The sequence below is a fragment of the Triturus cristatus genome, chromosome 10 (assembly GCF_964204655.1).
Source record: "Triturus cristatus chromosome 10, aTriCri1.1, whole genome shotgun sequence".
Lineage (NCBI taxonomy): Eukaryota > Metazoa > Chordata > Amphibia > Caudata > Salamandridae > Triturus > Triturus cristatus.
Genome location: NC_140593.1, coordinates 1,034,753,888 through 1,034,776,904, shown reverse-complemented (window position 1 = coordinate 1,034,776,904; position 23,017 = coordinate 1,034,753,888). Strand labels below are relative to the sequence as shown.

The 23,017-nt window shown below is 42.4% G+C and overlaps 1 protein-coding gene across 5 annotated transcripts in view; it reads right to left on the bottom strand.

Annotated features, from left to right (window-relative positions):
• Positions 1 to 16,394: 16,394 nt before the first annotated feature.
• The window catches only part of LOC146796486 (acyl-coenzyme A synthetase ACSM3, mitochondrial-like), a 411,246-nt gene continuing 404,623 nt past the window's right edge, over positions 16,395 to 23,017 (bottom strand). For all 5 annotated transcript variants that reach the window (XM_085629088.1, XM_085629091.1, XM_085629092.1 and 2 more), the window contains exons 13-14: positions 21,895 to 22,014; positions 16,395 to 17,602 (exon numbers count right to left, since the gene is read on the bottom strand). In XM_085629088.1, coding sequence (XP_085485214.1) covers positions 17,516 to 17,602; positions 21,895 to 22,014 — 207 coding nt within the window. In that variant the 3' untranslated portion in view covers positions 16,395 to 17,515. The remainder of the gene's footprint in view (positions 17,603 to 21,894; positions 22,015 to 23,017) is intronic.

Below are 23,017 nucleotides of genomic sequence, written 5' to 3'. Positions count from 1 at the left end.
TACCCACTCACACATCTATGCACAGAGTTACCCACCCCCCACCTACTCACACAGACACTCAGGCACCCATACATATACTCAGACAACCAATCAATAACCCATATAGACAGTCATGTAGCTACTCCCCAACAAATGCAGCCACCTATACACCAACTGACAGACTGATACAGACATTTCCACGGTTTACTCACTAACCCATGCATTCAGTATGATACGCTTAATCAGCCACTTATAAAGTCAGTCACACACCTGCTAAATCATCCATCCAGACACTTATACACCCACTCATTCTTCAATACACCCTTGGCATATATATATATATATATATATATATATATATATATATATATATATTCACTTAAAAAAACCATAGGTTTCACACATGTTATAGTTAGGTGGACATTTCACTCGTGAAAAACCAATGAAATTCCCCCGTTATAGTTAGTTCAGATAACTATAACTCGCGCGACCGCCACTCTATCAAAAGGATGATGTCATGAGTGATGCCACTGACCATGTCATGAGTGATGTAATATGTGACGTCATGAGCAGTGGATTGCGGGCGCGCGAGTTATAGTTATCTGAACTAACTATAACGGGGGAATTTCATTGGTTTTTCACGAGTGAAATGTCCACCTAACTATAACATGTGTGAAACCTATGGTTTTTTAAGTGAATTTGCAAGGTTTTTTAAATGCTAATTTCTAACTATAACGTGTGTGAAACCTATGGTTTTTTCAGTGAATTTGTACGGTTTTTTAAATGCTAATTTATGTATTTATTTATTTAAAGTTTGTTCACCGTGCGCGTACCGTGCGCGCACGGTGCACTTCGCGCACCGCGCGCCCACGTTACGTAGTTCACGGAATTTTTCCATTTCTACTGTGCGTGTACGCTACGCGCACTCCGCGATTTTTCGTAAAAATTCTGTTCAGCTGTTCGGGCTGCAGCTTGGACTAAAGGTCCTATGGAAAAATGCATGGGGAAAACGCGTTTTGGGACCCCCCCTTTTTCTCAGCCCCCGCTTGACGAATCCCCCCGAGACTTTCAGGGAAGGAGCGGAGCGGAGCGCCCCACCTATTTTGAAAATTTCGCGAGGATTCGTCAATCGGCGCCAAAGTTATTCAAAATAGAATATTAATTTTTTTTTAAATGTACATTGTAACGATTTTAAGTAATCATATACAATAAACTATTTGACTTTGACTTGACTATGTCTATTGATGGAACTCTCTAAATGACCCTTTTGGCTAAAAGGGCCTGTACTTCCTGCTACAAGACGGTCCGGTGCCTTAATGGTGGTGGAAGGTGCAGGAGAATAGGAAGAAATAGGTGGGCACAGCAAGGATGGACAGTTTGGAGAATCCACTTGTCTGAGGTGATGGCTTGCCACCCCTGGTGGAAATGTTGGATCCTGCCTCTGTCAGGGTGGCTGTGTGCCAGAAAGGACACACTAAAGTGGCTTTGCAGCTTCATTTGATGCCCCTGCTTTCCTTAAATTGTTACTGGGCGAAATCCGCTTTCTCGCCAAAAAGGCAAGAGCGATCAAATGGCATGTTCATTAAAGATGACTGGACTTCCCAGGAGAAGCCTGCAGACCTCATCCAGGCATGACACTGAAGTGCCACGCTCGTTCCCATTGCCGAACCAAAACAGTTGACAGACGGACTAGGCTGCCTCACGTCCATCCAGAATAGTCTGGGCGAGGGACATCTGCAGGTCGTGTGGGGCAGCTCGCAAAATTTGGGCTGCTTGTGTACCATGGGGCATGTGAGTCTAATCCTAGGAGATTGCTGGCATCTACCAATCTGAAGGCAGGGCTAACAGACAAGGACATTGGTTTTCCAAACATATTAATACTTTTTCACTAGTAATCAGGTTGGGTGGTGGGGAAGGTATTAGGACTTACCTTATTTGTGAATGTCTGTACCACCAGGTTCTCGGGTTTAGGGTACTGTGTAAGAAAGTCAGGGTCACCTGGAGCCAGACTATGGCGACCAGTGATTTGTCTGGTCACTGGCGCTCCAGAACATGGCTTGGCCCAAGCGCAAAAAAGAGTATCCACAAGGGCCTCAATGTGTAATTGAGGTACAGTAGGTGCCTGGCCCGGTTGGAGAACCTCTGTAAGGACATTAGTCCACCTCCATGGTGGGTGGATATAAATCAAGTACTTCTGTCACCGTCTGCTCAGTACAGCGAAGGAGGTACGTTATTTCTTGGCAGGGGAAAAGGCACTAGGCCATGTGTGGTGAGGTGTCTAGGCTACTGGCATCCTGTAACTCTTAATACCAATTGTCCTCGTTATATTGGGGACAAAGTCATCCCCTTCATCAAAATTGTCTGAGTCTGTGCCAAATATATAGTGCAATACATGGGTATGTGAGGTTAAGGGATGGTATCTTCATCTGAGGGGTTGCTAGATGGCTGTGCCCCTGTAGAATCTAGACAAGGCTTTGGTTGCGGTCAAGATGAGTTTGGCTCTCAGGTAGAGAGCAGGATGGGGTGATCCTCCATTGATGCTAGTGGAACCGGTGTGATGAGGGGTGGGGGTGGGGTGATACAGAATAGAGCCTGGACTGAAGTTGGCACCAGGGCCGGTGCAGAACCCAAAGCGAGTTTGGAGGCACAGATGGTGCAGAGGGTAGAGCCGGTGCTCCAGATCGCATCAGAAGGCGCAGAACAGAGCGAAGGTGCAGAACAGAGCGAATATGCACTTTTAGATGCATCTTCCCTCGCCACTTTCAGAGCAGAATGATGTAGGTGCAGAGACGCATCGCCACCTACTGGCACACTGAGGTACTGCTTTGAAGTTTCCGTATTCATTATGATGCCTGGGGAATATACTCCGGATGAATGAAAAATCCGCGGTTAGAAGCATCAATCGGAAATTGGTAGCACAGCAGGTTTTATCGATGTATTCCCTCAATGTCCGTTTATATCTTCAGAAACCTATGAGCTCTGTAATCTACTTTAAATGAGGTAGGTCTGGATTCCAGCTGAATCCTATGAAGACTATATTCTGAGCATGGCGAGGGTGTATCTGTTCAGTACCCTTCATCACGTTCACCCAATATGCACTTGGCGATATGAGTAGGCTAGAGTGTGTAAGTGTACACATAAAATGTAGACATGCTGCTTGGAAACATTAAGAAATTGACCACAGCTTGGCTGAAGATTCCCATGCCCCTAATGAGCAGTACTGCTCTCAGCAAGATAGTTCTAGTAACAAGAATAACTTGCATATTACATCACATGTGAGTGCCAACCCCGAGATACCCATTGAATGCCTGAATAGCTGCTTAACAGCAGTTGCTGTGAGGAAACTGGAGACAATAAATCACATGAAAACCCTAAGATCGCTTTAGGACAGGATGAAAGTGCCTGATTTTAAACAATAGTACTATACTGTTAAATCTCTATTTTCATGCCATGGTTACCTGCGGGGTGGGTGGGCACAGTGGCACAATCCTTGCAGGATTGGTTATGCCCAAAGCAACTAAATATCTTGTCCCGAACAATACATTTAAAAAGATCCCTTAACATGCAAGAACAATGATTATGGTATAATGGAAGGGACGCCTTGTTAGGGTGACCAGAATTTTAAAGCCAGAAACTGGGACATTTCACAAAAATAGAAGGACTACAATTTAACTTCAAGCGATGAGAGCGCTCCTCAGCAGAAAATTACAGAACAGGCAGTGAGAACATACATAAAAAGCAATTTTTAAACCCAGTAGGTTGCCTGTTAATTAAATTGCTTTCTTGAAACAACTGCTAACTTTCCCTGCTTTGTAAAACATAAACACCTCCCACCGTTTTCAGTCGACCCTCTTTCAAAACCGGGACATGAGCTACATTTCTTGACATTTGCTGGGACAGCTGGTTAAAAACTGGGACCGTCCTGGGAAAACGAGGACGCCTGGTCACCCTACGCCTAGTCCTTGTACATATGCACCTACTGAAGTGCATGCAATTGACCCATCAATACTGGTCCTGAGAGAGGGCGTAAAAATGTTACAATATATCACGCATGGATAGCATTTTGTTGATAGTGAATGAAAACATTGGAGGAAAATTGCCACACAACAATGCCAGAAGATATGGAGGACCAAATGGGGGTATTTAACTTTTGCAGCTCAATCCAAAGAAATGCAAGCTTCTAAATCACACAGTACAAAAGCACAAAGAGTATGCATATTTCCACAAGCCATGCAGAAGGCATGTTCTCAGAACAGTGAAAAATACCCAAAATGTCAATAACAAATGGTACCTCTGTAGATGCGGGAAGGGAATGTAATAAAAATCAGGACTCCTGGCAGGAGATAGTGGGGCATCTCAGAACTGGTGGAAGACTGTTAATACTGATCCTGAAACTACACATGCTGTGACTCCTACCAAGCTAAAAAAAAACTGAAAACAAGTAACGAAGTTGATAAGATTTATTTATTTTTTATTTAACAGAGTTTTATATAGCGCGAGCTTGACCCAAAGGTATCGGAGCGCTTTATATAGCACCAGTTGCGTTACATGAGGACATATTCATTTTTAGGTCTCGGCCTGTCGTCATACGAGGCTTTTTGGAATCCATACGATCCCAAAAGCCTTGGCCCAGCTCCGCCTTACCTTTTCATTCGTGTGCGTTGTTTTACGTCACAAATTAGTGCAATGATTGCACTGAAGGCATGCAGCTCGCTTCTTGTTGCCACCCTGTCTCCTTTGATCCATGCCCAGCGGGATTGGATCTCTCACAGTGTCTCCTAATTAGCCTCTACGCACTATTTTTTAGGTCTCGCCTGAGCCAGCGCTTTAGCGCTGCTCTCGCGAGAGCTTTTGTAAATGGGGGATCTGAAAGTGCAAACGAGTGCTTTCAGGCCTCCAAATACAGTGCATGTGCGCCGGGCGCGCGCACCATTTGGCAGCCTGCACACCATTTGCTTTCACTTTCGCGGCCGCACGGCCACTTTGATGTTTGATCGCGATCACTTTCACTTTCGCTTGTTTCCACACTGTGTGCATTTGGTAATCACTGGTCCTAAGTAACTTGTAGCCTTGTTCATGTTACACAAGATTTCATTAGATCCTTGTTTGGACGATACATTCTGGTTTCTTTACCGGATTGAGACCCTTCCTAATGTGGGCCTCCAAAACGTTCATCTAACTCACTGCGTTTCTGTTGAAGTCCAGGCTGCTCTCACTGAAAAAAGCAACAGGCCAGTCCATGTCACCGCCCAGTTCTCTGCAGGGTCTCCAACCCAACTGGAGTACAGGCCCACGGTGGATCTGTGGCAGGTGTCCGAGTGTCCTCCTGCTGGTCCCGGTTCTAGCCGCAAGGTGTAGCGCTCTCACCTCGGCTGCAGTGCTGTTTCACCACTTGTGGCTTCCTTGCCTGAGTGACACTCGAGGGACATCAAATGCCAAGTAAGAGGACTGAAGAGCACTCTTTGGGTTACCTTTTATACATAGGTGGGGCAGCACCGAGACCTTAAGTAGACCTTTATAAACAAAAACATGGATGCACTTAATATTCTGTAAATATTTGTCTTGTGCCTTACATTGTGTTGTGCACAAACCCCTTTTGAGTCCTACCCAAGTTGGAGCCAATAAACTCTGAAGAGAAAATGCTACTTGTGTGTGGTTTGCTGTAGGTTTTTGTATTGTGTGTGACCACCACTGAGCAGAGCTCCTAGTGCTTGCCTGACGTGAGCTGTACTCCGTGACAGATGCCAGCTGACTTGTGGGGTCAGGAATTTCTTGTTACACAAAGAGAACTGAGGCACAGCGAGGTCCAATGATAACCTCGGCAATGGAGAGTGGGTGCTGGGATACCACAGCCTGCAACATTAGCACTGCACGACATAAACCACTGAATAAAAATATTCCTAGAATGTGTCTGTATGATGGAATATTTTTTCCTCCCAACTGGAGCTGAAAACAGCTCGCAGATTGTGCTTCGAATGTGAGAGAACCTCACCATACATGACATTGTGCTGTGTGCATTGTTGTGTTGCTAGCCTTCGTTCACTCCTCCAGGATGTCTAAGAAGTTCAGTCTTTTTTTTTTTTTATTGCTCCGTCGGACGCTCTGTGAGTATCAGTCCTCTCGGGTATATCGGCTACACCAAGCCCCAAACAGCGCTCAATGTGCTGGTGATATTGGATCCTGCTGGTGTCCACCTTTAGACTGGCGTTATTCTGAATTTCTGCTTCAAACCTCTAATCTAAAAGGCTTCACTTCCTCTGTGGAAAAGTGTTTTGTTTGTGTCTTTATTCTTGGGAGGAAATTTCTCAAGAAGGTACAAAAGGTGATTGTGCGGATTTTTTGAAACGTGGACATTTTATAATGCGCGTTACAGTGGGTGTTCACCCGCCAAAACCCTGAGGCTGTATGTTCGTCGCTCACATGCAAACCTTCCGTTCCTACAGTGCAGTGAGTTTTGCTCTCTTACTGAAAGAAGAACCCCAACCTTAACTCAAGCCGGCCGCTTGCTGCTTGCTGTTATTTATGGTGTTTAGCGTCATCTAGAGGAAGACGGTTATTAGCGCGCCACGTCTTCGCATGAGGCAATGAAAACTGGCCATTATGAAAGCGTTTCTGAAGGGAAAGCGTATCCTCTGCCTTCAAGAAAGTGAGCGGAGATGGCGAATTAAGCGATGTATCGAATGTGTCGACTTAATCTATGGATTTCAATGGCAGTGTTTATATTGTGTTGTGTTGTACTGTTTTTGTTACACTCTGTTCCTGGAAGCCTGGCATCAGCCTCACATCCTAGCTACAGTCTGAACCTATACTCCCCTCAGTGGCCCCACAAACCCAATAACTTCGGAGCTTAGTTTCTGTTCCCAAAACCAACAAGCATTTGCAATGCAATAGGTCTCGCATTTGCGAGAGTTTGAGCTATTAGCATTGTAAATGACAGTGCCTTTTATTTCTGTTTTTAAAAAAACAAACTTAAATAAAAAGCATTGTCATTTACAGTGCCAGTAGCTCAAACTCTTATAAATGCTAGACCTATTGCATTGCAAATGCTTGTTTAGCATTTGCCTTTGTTTTATCTACCTCGCCTTAAGGGTAAAAGGCAGGGCATGCCTAGTAATTACCTATTACGGCACCATTGTGGGCAGACTTCAATACACTATACGTAACACAGAATTCAATAAAGCCGGTCTCTATAAACGAATCCATGGTCATCTGTATTGTGAAGCGTTCACATTCTTCTGTCCGCTCACGGCATAGGGGATGTTGATTCCGCGCGAGCACAGGGCTTTCACGCTTCGGTACAACATTAGCAGAAGGGGCTAACGGAAATATGTGCAGCTGCGTCAGGGCAGAGGGGGCATTCCAGGGTTTATCGAGAGGTTGCTTTTAGGATCGCGAGACTTCCATCGAGGGGGCCGAGCGTGACTCTTCTGTGCAGACAATTTTGAATGTAACTAGATCAGATAACATAGACCTGTCTGACATGCAAGTCTATTCATATTTAAGGTGATTTTTTTTAAATCCAATTTTCACATCTGAATCAGCTTTTTACCCAAAGAGTTTTATCTCACCATGCTCTTCTGTCCAAGTTGATTGACTGCAGTTCTACTCATTGCGCTAAGTGACAGGCATTGAACTATGTGTTTTCCTATTCAAAAACAAACATTGAAAATGCAATAGGCCTCGCCTTTTATTAAGTTAAAGCCATTTGCTTTGCTATATAATACCATTAGCAAAGCAAATGGCTTACGCTTTTGGGACCTTATAAGTATTTATTAAGTATTTAGTTGTGCAACTGTTGAATGGCAAAACACTTATAAGGTCCCAAAAGGTGAGACCTATTGGCTATGCCAATGCTTGTTTTCTTTCTAATCGCGGCACCGGTGCTTTACTTTTAACATTAAAAGTAAAACGCGGGTGCCGTGATTATAGCAAAAGTAAAGAAATAGATGTTTGTTTCTAAGCAAGCTAAAAATGCTACCGCCGCCACAGCTTGCAGTGCATGTGCGCACCATATGGCGCCTCTGCTGAAGCACATGCACTGCAAGCTGTATCCGGCGGTAGCATGCGCGCTGACTCAGCGAGACCTAAAAAAAGCCTGTCAAGATTGTCATATTATATTCAACGAAGTCATATTTGTTGCTTATGCAACTAGCAACCATTGACAAAGCCAATAGCTTTGGCTTGCTGTAGGTGTAATGTTACTTGTTGTACTATGTATCTGGATGCAGACAAGCAGCAAAATACCAGTCGGGCGGCACACTATGCTAAGCACAGATTTTTCGCTTATGTGTTTTAAGCCACGCTCTTAATTACATTGGACACGACCCTTCGAAGACACACCAGTTTTTTCATCCCACTTAAAACCTTGCGTATGCCAATAAACATCCTTCAGCATTGGCATCACTGTAATTCAACAGTCTGCTAGCTAAGCGTTTCCAAAATGGGACAGCCTGCTTCTTTGTCTAAGCAGCGGAGCCTCGTCAGGAGTATAAAGCACTATATAAATACAATATAATGATAAAGGTAGCCAGCACTCTATAAAAATCAATACAAATAATCGATTAAGAGGACCATGTGGGGCGGCCAGGAGCAACACAGACATATGAAATATCTGGGTGACGGGACAGGGGTTTCCCTGTCAGAGTAGTGCACATGGTACCATTTCTCGTCAGTACGCTCCCAAACCTATTTCCCCTTTTCTGAACAAACACAGCTGGCAGGAAGCGAAGGCAAAGCCACATCACCCATTTTAGGATTCGATGAGCACTACTTCCTCGGGTCCTTGCTACCATTGTGCCGATTCACGCACGCCCCTTGAAGAACTCACCGAGCAAAGCCTTCCGTTCCCTAAACACTTACCGCCTGTAAGTGCGAGCAGCCAAACCAACCACCGCTCTACCACCACGGCCGCCATCTTCCAAGAACTCTGCCGGCTGGACCGCCAACTCATCGAGAGGACCCCTGAGTGGTTGTCCTTGGCCCGCCAGAATCTGGAAGCGAAATATTAATTTGCATACCTGGTGGACCTATATAAAATTAAAAATAAACACAGGATGTTGCTCTTTGATTTGTAACTAGTTATCCTCCCCAGTTACAAGATTTCAAAGTAGTCCCCAGGCAACGTGCTCTATTTACAGTAACAACAACGCAAACTTTTATTTTTCATAGCGAAAATAAAAATGCAGATAGAAGAAAAAAATACTTTAAATGTTTTAATGGTCAAAAGGTGCTTTAAACCGTAAGCGCTTTCAGCAATCACATAAGTCAGTCTACACAGCACATGAAATGTCTCCGCCCCTTTCTCCCTCCCTTCTCAAAATTCCTTTAAAAAAAAAAACAGTAATCCTCTTCCCCGTGAGGTGGCCCCTTCTCTTCCCTTCCAATGTGCCTCTCCCACATTCTCAGACAGTTTTTTATTAAAATTTGCAGACAAAAGAAAAACAAAAATGGCAGCCTGAGCTTATTTTTGAAACGGGGCACAGTGACGAGACGCCATATTCTGCATATCTGCACAAAAAGGACGAGCGAAATCCAAAAAGCGGGAGGGGAGGCGACAGAGCACATCTGCAACACGGGGAAATGTATACAATTGTACAAAAACAAAATACGAAAAATAACACGGATGACACTACGTGGCGCGATTCATTTGCAAATATAGAAAAAAGATTTTGCAGAAGTTCCGTAGACAGAGATCGACGCCGGTTCAATAATACCACAGCTCTGGGCTAACAAAAATGCGTAAAAATAAGCATTCACATCGTTGGCTTATTCTACGAAAATGGAGCAGCTCTGCTTGCAAATCTTCCCTCCGTCGCCCAGGCTGCTAGACTGGAATTGCAGCAGCTAGAACTGAGGAAGAAAAAAACGCGAGGGCGAAAGGGAAAAAAAAGGGCATTTTTTTTTCTTCTCAGCATCGAAACCCGAAGCGTGCAATCTGCAGTTTTAGGACAGGAGGTGGCTGGAAGGGACAGTGAGCCATAAACACAATAATACAGAAAGAAATGCACTGCAGACATTGATAAAAATGCACCGCACTGCATCTGAAGGTTGCGACCGGAAAACAAATTAAAACGAACAGAGAGAAAGTAAACGCAACTTTAGCAAAGGAAGACAAAAGAAAAGATTTTGCATATACAGACCTTGTTTGTGCAATTGCAGCGTTTTGGGGGGAATGTGCATATACAACTCCAGCTAAAAAAACAAGCCAGCGGAGCAGTCGCCGGACCGGGAGGAGTGAGCCCGGGTCCCCGACACTGCAGGTGCGCGCTGCAACACCAATAACAACTTTCTTTTAGAGCGTCCCAGTTGACTGGCTCGCATGACTGGTTTCTTATCTTTATGGGGCCATGTGTTTGGCCCCATAAAGATAAAAAAAAAAACTTTTACGCCAGCAGTAAGTCGGGGCAGCCAGTCCAACTGGGACGGCTCTAAAAGAGAAAAGTGTACGTCACGAGACGCTCCTTTCCAATGGCTGGCCACCGTTTAGCATAAACTGTGACGCCAGCCAATGGAAAGGAGGGGCGGGGCTTAAAGCCCACTAGAGAAATCTAACCTAAAACGTTAAATCTCGCCAGCGAGACTGCGCATGTCTGCGCAGTCTTACGCCAGGCAAGACCTAATAAATACGGCCCCCAATTAGCATTAAAACAGCAGTAACTCCACCGCTAGCACTGTAACCAAGGCCATCTCCTTGGCAGCATGATGTGTTTCTGGCGTTTTATGAAATAAAGATCGTACCGTCCTTAGGCGAGGGAGGGAGTACATTGCTCACTATAGCAAACACACATCTTGGCAGAGCAGAGGATGTCAGTGTTCATGCTCAATGGTTATTGCATTTCCCTAAAAACATAATAGGTGACAGAAGTAAGCAAAGACACATACATTTGATAGACCGAGTTGCAAGCAGCTAGCCAATGAAAGAACGCTGGCTTCTTTCTGACCTCTGCTTATGCAGCCAACTCAAAACCAGGGTCAATACAAGAATGTGCGAGCGGAAATGAGGTTTTTTAAATCCATAAATTGGTCTTGTGGCCAGATACATTAAAGTCGCATCTGTAATATAATGCGGGAATATTTTTAACTGGGTGTACTAATGATGCATAGACAACGCAATTATTTCACTCCGCCCCAGTTATAGGGAAAAGCCTGTTTTACAACAACAGGTCTGCAACAAACTATGTGTGTGTGACACTGTGTGTGTGAGACTGTGTGAGACACTCTCCCTCTACTACTCTACTACTCCTCACTCTCTATTACTCACTCTCTACTACTCACTATTACTCACTCTACTACAATCTACTACTCACTCTCTACTACTGTCTACTACTCACTACTCTCTCTCTACTACTCACTCTCTACCTACTACTCTCTATTACTCACTCTACTACTCTCTACTACTCTACTCATGCTATACTACTCACTCTCTACTACTCTACTCTACTCATTCTCTACTCTACTCATTCTCTACTACTCTCTACTACTCACTCTCTAATCCCTCTCTACTCTCTACCTACTATTCTCTATTACTCACTCTACTACTCTACTCTCGCTATACTACTCACTCTCTACTACTCTACTCATGCTCTACTACTCTCTACTACTCACTCTCTAATCACTCTCTACCTACTACTCTCTATTACTCACTCTACTACTCTCTACTACTCTACTCATTCTCTACTACTCACTCTCTACTACTCACTCTCTACTACTCACTCTCTACTACTCTACTCTCTACTCATTCTCTACTACTCACTCTCTACTACTCTACTCATTCTCTACTACTCTCTACTACTCACTCTCTAATCGCTCTACTCACTCTCTACTAATCAGCCTCTCTACTACTCACTCTCTACTACTCTCTACTACGCAATCTCTACTACTCTCTACTACTCTCTACTATTCACTTTCTATCTACTACTCACTCTCTACTACTCTCTACTACTCACTCTCTACTACTCACTCTACTCTCTACTACTCACTCTCCTACTCACTCTCTACTACTCTCTACTACTCACTCTACTCTCTACTACTCACTCTCTACTACTCGCTCTACTACTCTCTACTACTCACTCTCTACTACTCACTCTGCTCTCTACTACTCACTCTGCTCTCTACTACTCACTCTCTCCTCTCTACCACTTACCTCTCTCTCGCACTACCTCTCGCTCTAGTCTACTACTCTCTACTACTCTACTCTCTCTCTACTAATCGCTCTACTAATCACTCTACTCACTCTCTACTAATCACTCTACTAATCACTCTACTAATCACTACTAATCACTCTCTACTACTCTCTACTACTACTCACTCTACTACTCTACTACTCTCTACTATTCACTCTCTACTACTCTCTACTACTCACTCTCTACTACTCTCTACTACTCACTCTCTACTACTCTACTCTCTAATACTCTCTACTCATTCTCTACTACTCACTCTCTACCACTCTCTAATACTCACTCTCTAATACTCACTCTCTACTCACTCTCTACTACTCACTCTCTACTACTCTACTCAATCTCTACTACTCACTCTCTACTACTCACTCTCTACTACTCACTCTCTACTACTCTACTCTCTACTACTCACTCTCTACTACTCTACTCATTCTCTACTACTCACACTCCACTACTCTCCACTCACTACTACTCACTCTCTACTACTCTCTACTACTCACTCGCTACTACTCTACTCACTCTTAACTACTCACTCTCTACTCCTCTACTCACTCTTTACTACTCTCTACTACGCACTCTCTACTCTATAATGCTCACTCTCTACTACTCACTCTCTACTACTCACTTTCTATCTACTACTCAAACTACTCTCTACTCACTCTCTAATACTCTACTACTCACTCTCAACTACTCTCTACTCACTCTCTACTAACCAACCTCTCTACTACTCACTCTCTACTCTCTACTACTCACTCTCTACTACTCACTCTCTACTACTCTCTACTACTCACTCTACTCTCTACTATTCACTCTCTACTACTCACTCTCTGCTCTCTACTACTCTCTACTACTCACTCTACTCTCTACTACTCACTCTCTACTACTCACTCTCTACTACTCACTCTCTACTACTCACTCTCCTACTCACTCTCTACTACTCTCTACTACTCACTCTACTCTCTACTACTCACTCTCTACTACTCGCTCTCTACTACTCTCTACTACTCACTCTCTATCTACTACTCACTCTGCTCTCTACTACTCACTCTGCTCTCTACTACTTACTCTCTCCTCTCTACCTCTTACCTCTCTCTCGCACTACCTCTCGCTCTCGTCTACTACTCTCTACTACTCTACTCTCTACTAATCACTCTACTAATCACTCTCTACTAATCACTCTCTACTACTCTCTACTACTACTCACTCTACTACTACTCTCTACTACTCTACTACTCTCTGCTATTCACTCTTTGCTACTCTCTACTACTCACTCTCTACTACTCACTCTCTACTACTCTCTACTACTCTACTCTCTACTCATTCTCTACTACTCACTCTCTACTACTCTCTAATACTCACTCTCTACTCACTCTCTACTACTCACTCTCTACTACTCTACTCAATCTCTACTACTCACTCTACTACTCACTCTCTACTACTCACTCTCTACTACTTACTCTCTACTACTCACTCTCTACTACTTACTCTCTACTACTCTACTCTCTACTACTCACTCTCTACTACTCTACTCATTCTCTACTACTCACTCTCCACTACTCTCCACTCACTCTCTACTACTCACTCTTTACTACTCTACTCACTCTCTACTACTCCCTTTCTACTCCTCTACTCACTCTCTACTACTCACTCTTTACTACTCTCTACTACGCACTCTCTACTACTCACTCTCTATGACTCTACTCTCTACTCATTCTCTACTACTCACTCTCTACTACTCTCCACTACTCTCTACTACTCTCTACTCACTCTCTACTACTCTACTCTCTACTCAATCTGTACTACTCTCCACTCACTTTCTACTACTCACTCTCTACTACCCACTCTCTACTACTCTACTCTCTACTACTGTACTATCTACTACTCTACTCATTCTCTACTACTCACTCTCCACTACTCTTCACTACTCACTCTCTACTCCTCTACTCTCTCTACTACTCACTCTCTACTACTCACTCTCTACTACTCACTCTCTATGACTCTACTCTCTACTCATTCTCTACTACTCACTCTCTACTACTCTCCACTACTCTCTAATACTCACTCTCTACTCAGTCTCTACTACTCTACTCACTCTCGACTACTCACTCTACTACTCTCTACTCACTCTCTACTAATCAACCTCTCTACTACTCACTCTCTACTACTCTCTACAACGCACTCTCTACTCTCTACTGCTCACTCTCTACTACTCTCTACGACTCACTCTCTACTACTCACTCTACTCTCTACTACTCACTCTCTACTACTCACTCCCTGCTCTCTACTACTCACTCGCTCTCTACTACTCACTCTGCTCTCTACTACTCACTCTCTACTACTCACTCTCTCCTCTCTACCTCTTACCTCTCTCTCGCACTACCTCTCGCTCTAGTCTACTACTCTCTACTACTCTACTAATCACTCTACTAATCACTCTACTATTACTCTACTACTCACTCTACTACTACTCTCTACTACTCTACTACTCTCTACTATTCACTCTCTGCTACTCTCTACTACTCTACTCCTCTCTACTCATTCTCTACTACTCACTCTCTACTACTCTCTAATACTCACTCTCTAATACTCACTCTCTAATACTCACTTTCTACTACTCTACTCATTCTCAACTACTCATTCTCTACTACTCATTCTCTACTCTCTACTACTCACTCTCTACTACTCTCCTACTCTACTCATTCTCTACTAAATCTCTACTACTCACTCTACTACTCACTCTCTACTACTCTACTACTCACTCCACTCTACTACTCACTCTCTACTACTCACTCTATACTACTCACTTTACTCTCTACTACTCACTTTACTCTCTACTCTCTACTACATACTCTCTACTACTCACTCTCTCCTCTCTACCTCTTACCTCTCGCACTACCTCTCACTCTACCTCTCGCTCTAGTCTACTACTCTACTCTCTACTAATCAACCTCTCTACTACTCACTCTATCAACTACTCACTCTATCAACTGCTCACTCTCTATCTACTACTCACTCTACTCTCTACTACTCACTCTCTACTACTCTCTACTACTCACTCTCTATGTACTACTCACTACTACTCACTCTCTACTACTCACTCTCTATGTACTACTCACTCTACTCTCTACTACTCACTCTCTCCTCTCTACCTCTTACCTCTACCTCTCGCGCTACCTCTCGCTCTACCTCTATCTCTGCCTCTCTCTCTACTACTCTCTTCTCTCTGCCTCTCTACCTCTGCCTCTCTACCTCTGCCTCTCTACCTCTGCCTCTCTACCTCTGCCTCTTGCTCTGCCTCTCTCTCTGCCTCTCTCTCTTCTACTCTCTCTTCTCTCTGCCTCTACCTCTACCTCTCTACGCGTACACATATGCACATATATGTGTAGATATATATGCATATGCATTTATATATATGTATGTGTGTATATATATATATATATATATATATATATATATATACATCTGCATATCTATATAAATGCATGCATACATATACATATATGCATGTTATGTAAATGAAAGTTTGAAAGACACTAATAAAAGCAAAGCTAAAAAGCCACCTTATTACAAACGGAATTGCTTTAACTTAAACGAGGGCGAGACCTATTGCATTTTCAATGCTTGTTTTGTTAGGCACGGGGAGATTAAGTGATTTGCCCAGAATCACAGGATGTTCAGCGTTATTGCCAGTTCCCCAGATTCAAGGTCGACCACCCTAGCCGTTAGGCCAACTCCTCTCCCATAGATGGGGCCTGACTCTAGCGAAAAGGTGCATGGTTGTGGTTTGAAGAGCAGCCTCAGCACCTACACTGGAGATGGGGACCCTAAGAAAGCAACAACGGGATGCATGTGCCATAGTGACCGGAGCTTCGAACATAGGATGAGGCGGCGACCACACTGGGAATTAAATTGGCTGGCAGTCTAATTAAATGATTGAACTGAGTGAGTAAATGAACGAGGCAAAATCCTGATGATAGAATATCTGATTGCTGTACATGATGCCTGTAAATAGTTGAGTGTGTATGCCTGCATATTTGCTATCTGATAGATTAATTGATATATATAGAAGGGTATGACGTTTATTGAACTGGTGTGCTGTTTGCTATGAATAGTACTTAATAAAGAGATGTGCAAAACGTATGAGTACATTTTCGAGCTGAACAACCATTAGAAATACACAAAGGTGGTTGATAAATGTAACAAAATTTAACAGAGGATTTGACTCTGAATCAGTCCACATTGAGTACATAATTTTTTTTTAAGTAACGTCATTACAATCCATAATCATGTCAATCTATACAAATCTAGACAAAAATATTTCTCTTAAATGGGATTGTTCACTTGATTGTTCACTCCCTCATTTATTCAATTTGGTCCTTTTTCAGAATTAATGCGTTTTATTATCCCAGGGACATTTAGTCTTACAATGGCGAGTTCACCATTACCTGCACAGATAATTCACAGCATATGCTTTTAGAACATAGATTCCTTCAGGTGATGGTGCAGATGGCACAGGTGCACTGCACAACTGTCATCTAAGGGAGTCCATGAGAATGCAAAGACCTATCACAACATTTGGAGGTCCAAGCCTGGAATGTCTGTAAACATTTAAAACTTTTCTTGCTCTGCTCTTTGTCCTGAAAGTGGTCATGGTGCCTACTCTTAGGCAGAGCTCTATCTTGAACGATGTGTGGAATGAAGTGGTCCAGTAATGTCTATATGCTGTCTGGCAGTGATCCCGGGGCACCTCTATCGGAGTCGAAGAAGGGGTGCAATTTAAGTGGCAAAGATAGGTATTTATTTGGTTCACATTCTCCTATATATTCCCAATTTTTCAAAAACTTTCTTTTTATTCAAACATAACACTTGCTAGAAGAACTTTCATCCAACAGCCCACATGTTGACCAACACATCTGCAATGCACTCCACTAAGACTAAGTACATTTTCTAGGCCCTCACAAATGAGCATAAATGGAATTGGACTTGAAGAAATTTTAAAAGAAACACAAATATGTTTGTGAGTATCATAGGATTTAAAACTGATTTGGGGATCTTGGAATTTAGTACAAAGTACAGGGCACTTGCAAGCAACCAAAAGCTGATCCGCATTTATTTACAGTGGGCCAATACAAAAAGCTACCTCTTGCATGTTGATTTTTGCAGTAGTGTTCACAACCTTCATGTTCTAGTTCAAATTCTTATTTTTAATAAAAATACATATAAAACGTTGAGTTTTTTTCTCAAACCTATGAGAAATATGTTGTATATTACGTAACAGAAACCTTTTGAATAAAGTCATTTTGAATAATGAAATTAAATGAGTAAAATAAAAAAACAATTAAATGTCTGAATTTATCATTTTATGCCTTTCCCCACTCCTTGTTTCGCAGTTCGTTCCTTCTGATTTTCCCGCTGACTGTTTTCGGCAGTTCTGGAACAAACTCCACCTACCAGTTCAAGAATAAAAAAATAAAGTATTTTGTGCTACAGCTCCAAACTCTCATCTTTTAGTGCTAAAATGCATTGTGCTGAGTACATATTCGTCTTCAAAGCAAATTCATTCAAAGTCATCTCTAAACAGTCAAATGTTCACCAACAAATGTAGAACCTCCATATTTTGTTTCACTAAAAGACTATAAGTTACATATGCAGTTTTAAATGCTCTCTAATAGTTGTACATAGTTCGAAATATACACTTGCATTACATTCTGTCCTTTATCAATGTGAATAAAACAAAAATTATAATAGTAAGCTGAGTTGCTGCTGCTGCCCTATCGTTAAGCTGGCCGGGTTAGGTCTTGGATGCACACAGCTGTTGCTTTGTTGACCAGGCCTATTGATTCTAAAATAGATCTAGTGAATGGGCTTTGGGTCAAACCATTGCTCATGATATTGTTGTCTGTCTCTACTCACAGCGCCCCATTCAATGGTTTGCCTCTCTATTTATGTGTCTGTACCCCACCTCAAAGTATTTTGGTATCTCTGTGTTTTGACTGGCTGATTTGTATCTTTCCACTACTGACCTTGCTTGCACTAAGAGAACTCTTTTTATTTTTTTTTGTCTCTTTTTTTTGTAAGCACTACGTTGTATTGCATTTGTTTTCTAGCTCTCTCCCCCATGTGCTGCTTCTCCATTCAACTTCCCCCCACCCTTTGTTCTACATGTTGCATAGCAAACACTTTCCAGTTTTTTTCTCTCTAAATGATCCAAATCCCCATTCACAGTCTTTACCCACCTTCCCCCAGCTCCCCAATGGTGGCTATCTGTCATGCTTCTCACCCGCTCCCTGTGCTTGTTATAGTTGTGTGGGAGCGTATATGTATATATATGTGTATGTGTGCGTATATATGTCAATATATGTGTCACAGAAAAATCAAAGGCTTCTGGGATGTTATAGTTATGTGTTGAATTGAGAAAAGAACTAATGTTGAAAAACCGAAACACTGAAATAGGCCAGTTCTAGTTTAGTGAATTAACTATAACCTGGCCCTCCTTCAACCACTGCTTATGACATCAGATAGTACCTTGAAGGGCTGAGAAACTCATTAGTAATTTGAACGATATTAGTCTTTAAATCGAATTGGTTATGTCATCACTGAAGTCATTTAACATGTCATGAGTGATGTAATATGTGAAACCACTGTCTGCTCTAAAAAAGAAAAAAAAAAGTCACTTAAACTTTTAATTTCTTTATTTTTTTAAATGCATCCCGTTTTCCTAAAGTAGAACAGGCTGCATTTAAAATAAATCAGTCTTCGACATGGTGGTCTGCAGATCGCAGCTGGCCATGATCCCTGTGATGGCAGCGAATCATAATGGTGTGAAATTTGCGACCTACCTCACTAATATTCATGAGACTGGTTGAATTGGGACCTACTACGATTTTGAGTTTTGCAAACTGACCCATTGGTACATGGATTGGTTCGCAAAATTCCACACTGGTCACAAAAATACTGGTAAAAAATTGTGACCAGTCCTTCATATATTTGGCACAGCCTTTATTTCCTTACCTCATTCACTCCTGTTAGTTATTCCTCCCTTCTTTTCTGCTCCTAATACAGTTCTTTGTACCCTTTCATTGAATTTGATCATTCAAGTAACTTTTCATTATTTATTTCACCTCCCTACCGGTCTGATTTCCTAGCATTCAAATCCATCTACCCAGCAGTCAAATCCAAGTCGATGTCAAGGATGTGCATGAACGGAGATATGTTCTGTGATTATTCGCTGCCATATTCTAGGTAGTATGATTTGTTCTGTATTATAACTAAAGTTCTACAAGTTTTCCATGTTTTAGAGTTGCTTCTGTTCTTCTTTTCTTTCTCTCCTTTGTTTATAATTTTTGAATATTAAAAGGTTTTCGAGTGGTTTATCCTCGAGCCCTGAAAAAGCGGGTGATTCTACCGACAAAATGCGCTTGCTGTTGACCATAATTTTTATCATGGAACTCGGTTCTAGGTCTTCATATTATATATGGAACACAGACTTCTGTCCATCCTGGGGTTCGTGGTGGGTAAGCGCAATGTTGTGCGTTTGTGGGGGAGGCCTGATCCACAGAGGGTGGGGCTGTGACAAATAGACATGGATTTGTGCAGGGTGGCAGGTTCAGGAAGGAAGGGGGTGCCCCAGTAAGTGGGAGAAGGCCTGGCGACTGTGGGGAGCTATTGCGGCTTCTCCGATGGCCCGGTGGGACTGGAGTAACTGTTTTACCAGGATGAAAAACACGGGTGACGCATTCCCTTTGTCTGTGAGGGGGGCTTTAGGGTTAGAGGGGTAAAACCAGTTTAACTGCTATAATGTTGTGGTATCCTGCGTGATCAATAGTGATGACGTTTTTTGTTTTTTTCTTCTACTAAATAAAAATAGTTCTACAAAAAAAAAATATGGAACGCAGGTTAATCTGATAGGCTTCATAACCTATGCATATTCAGACAATTCAATTGAGCTATGCGAATATTAAACAATGTATTTTATGAGGAATTTGTGAACAAAAAAGAAGGCTTAGTTGATACACATTCTAAATGTCTTATATGCTGTAATTAGAAATATAGATATTTGTAATTCTGTACATGAAGGGATTGTGAGACTGCTGTAAATATAATATGTGAGCTCCCCGAAAATAATGCAGTGAACTGTGGTAAAATGGATGCTGGTGGGATATTTCAGGGGCATTCATGTTGATTATTATCAATTGATCTCAATGCATTGCCTTTCCTGGGAACATTTTTGTTATATGTGTTTACTTACCCTTCTATTGTTTACCTCGTGCTTGCATGCACAAGATCATTTACTTGTTATTTTGCAAACCCTTGGTTCATGGCACGATCACAGTGTTCTAGAATAGAACATGTGATCGGTCCCATGAACCAAGAGGAGACAGTTGTTGGGAGTCAGCTGGAGCCTGAAGTCGTGTAACCAGCGGTGCTTCCTTTTTCTTATTACTGGATTAAATCTTATCCTGAAACCATATTACGACTCTTGGACTCTACTTAACAATTTTGCACCGCCATAGCTAAGGCTTTGGTTGAAGTTCTTGTCCTTCCTATGGGGGAAACCAGATGATTGAACAAAATCTATTTCTTGCCATCCTTGGTTCAAGCATGTGAAGACTTAATTTCATGAAAACATCAATAATCAAATATGGGACCACACCGGAATCTCTAACATTAATGTGATTACCTGTTACAATGATTGTCTACTACTAAATATATTTATTGTGGACCCCACTAATCCTCGTTTGAGCCGGTATTTGGAAACTAAGTCCTTGTGGATTACGAGCAATGCTATATTTTACCTAATCCATTAGAGCTCTGAGCTTTGTATCTGCATTTCTGATGGCTGTGCTTTCCATGCTTCCTGTACCAATACCTGGCCCGTGCATTTAAATGAGGACAGTTGTTGTTTTAACCAATTATCTAACTAAACATTTGCAAATTTCCTATTTTTTGTCCATTCACACCTTTTGGAGGACAAAGTAGTTAAAACATTTTTTTTATTTCCATGTTTACTTTTGGAACAAAGTCTAACTGCTTTGTGCCCAGCGCACCCCTTCATATGTGCACATTGCGGTGACAAATTTAGCCCGCATGGAGAGTGAGAAGACATTATAGCAGAAGCCTCAAGTCATTCAAAATCTAGTTTGATTTGACATCGTCGACAAAGCTCAAATCAGGGCCCAGAATTGTATTAACATGTACACTTTAGTATTTCGAAAACATAAAGTCATTTTAAACCAAGATGCAATATTCGCTGGTATGTGTATTTTGTTATTTCTTTTATTGTGTATTTATTTCTGAATGCATGCATATTTTGGACTGCCCCTCCTGCTTACACCTCTCTTGTCTGTGTGCTGCCCCATCCTTTCTCCCGTGCCCTTTCCCCACACCTGCACCCCTTTCTCCTGCCCTCCCCCGATGCAGTAGTGATGGTCATGTCACAGCGTTTCTTAAATTGGTTTCAGCCATGCTGCACAACAGCGGCTCTGATGTACTGCATGACTACACAGCTTTGATGAAGCCGAAAGCTCTCATATGTGAGACTTATTGGCTTTGCCAATGCTGGTTCCTATTAGCCTATTGTCTTTATCTAAGAACTAGAGTCTCCATCAATCCACTCACTCCTGCTACTCTCATTCCGGGCGCTTTGGCTTGACATGCTGTGAAGCGCGTCCATCATTAAATGAATAGCCTAATAAAATATTAAAATAAGTCTGTGCTTCAAGAAATAAAACACACTTGCCTTCCTCGGATATTTGTATGGAGCTGTTACTTTTTTCACATAATCTTGCAACTCTTTTGTGAGTTCTTCTGGATCATGCGACTGGTAGGCGGGTAACAAAACAACAAAGGCTTTGACAATCTAAAATGCAAGAAGACAACATTAGTAATTGCAGGCTATGAAGTAAAAATAAAATTGGAAGCATTAAAATATGTAAACGCTACACTACAAAGACGAGTGCATTTCATACCAGGGCATATTGTACAACACTAGCCATTACAACGTTAACGCCGATAAGACCATGGGTCAGCTCAATGGCGCTCGTTTATGTTGACTTGGGAGGAAAAACCCTGGGTTTACCACCCGGGGACCACCCGGTGAATTTCATATTAAACACCGATCTCTGGACTCGCACCTCATAAAATATTTGAAGAAACCCATTGTCTTCACAGTGCATTGACAACTGCTTAATGCTGCGTTTTGATTGTCAGTGTTTGAAACTGCAGCACTCGATGACCTCAAACGTCTCCTCTGGTTATTGTACAACTGACCTACCTAAATGTGCTCAAATGATTCGATTTTTAGTTGGCCAAAGGGGCAGAATCTGAACTTCTTAGGCTCGTTTGCCAGGCACCAGTGATCTGGAAAAGCAGCAGCTGAGAAACACCTTAATTAACAAAGGGCAGCGTGCATTGCTGTTCGCCCCCATAATGCAAGTTATGGAAACAGCCATCGCAGCCCAATCTGCTGCTTCTGACATAGCGTGTTCGGTTTCCTTAACCCTCTCCAGGTATGACACTCAGTAATGCACGCGATTTCTATATACATTCTGCTTCCAAGGAAGCAGACTCGCTGGTGGTGCTCTACTCATCTGGTAGTAGCAAAGCCAACCAGATCTAACTTCAAGTCCGAGATGCACAATTTCAATTGCTGTATTTAATCTTACAGGTAACAAACCTCTCCAGCCCTGGTTGACAATTTATCCTACCGCTGAAGGAACCTTGGGAATTCTAGCTTGGAACCATGTCAGAATGGGAATCGCTTTAGTTTTAAAGCCTTTTTTCAATGAACACCGAGATAGGCCACTGTGCTTACTATACAAAATTATCATTATGGACTATCCTTTAGCTACCGTACACTGATT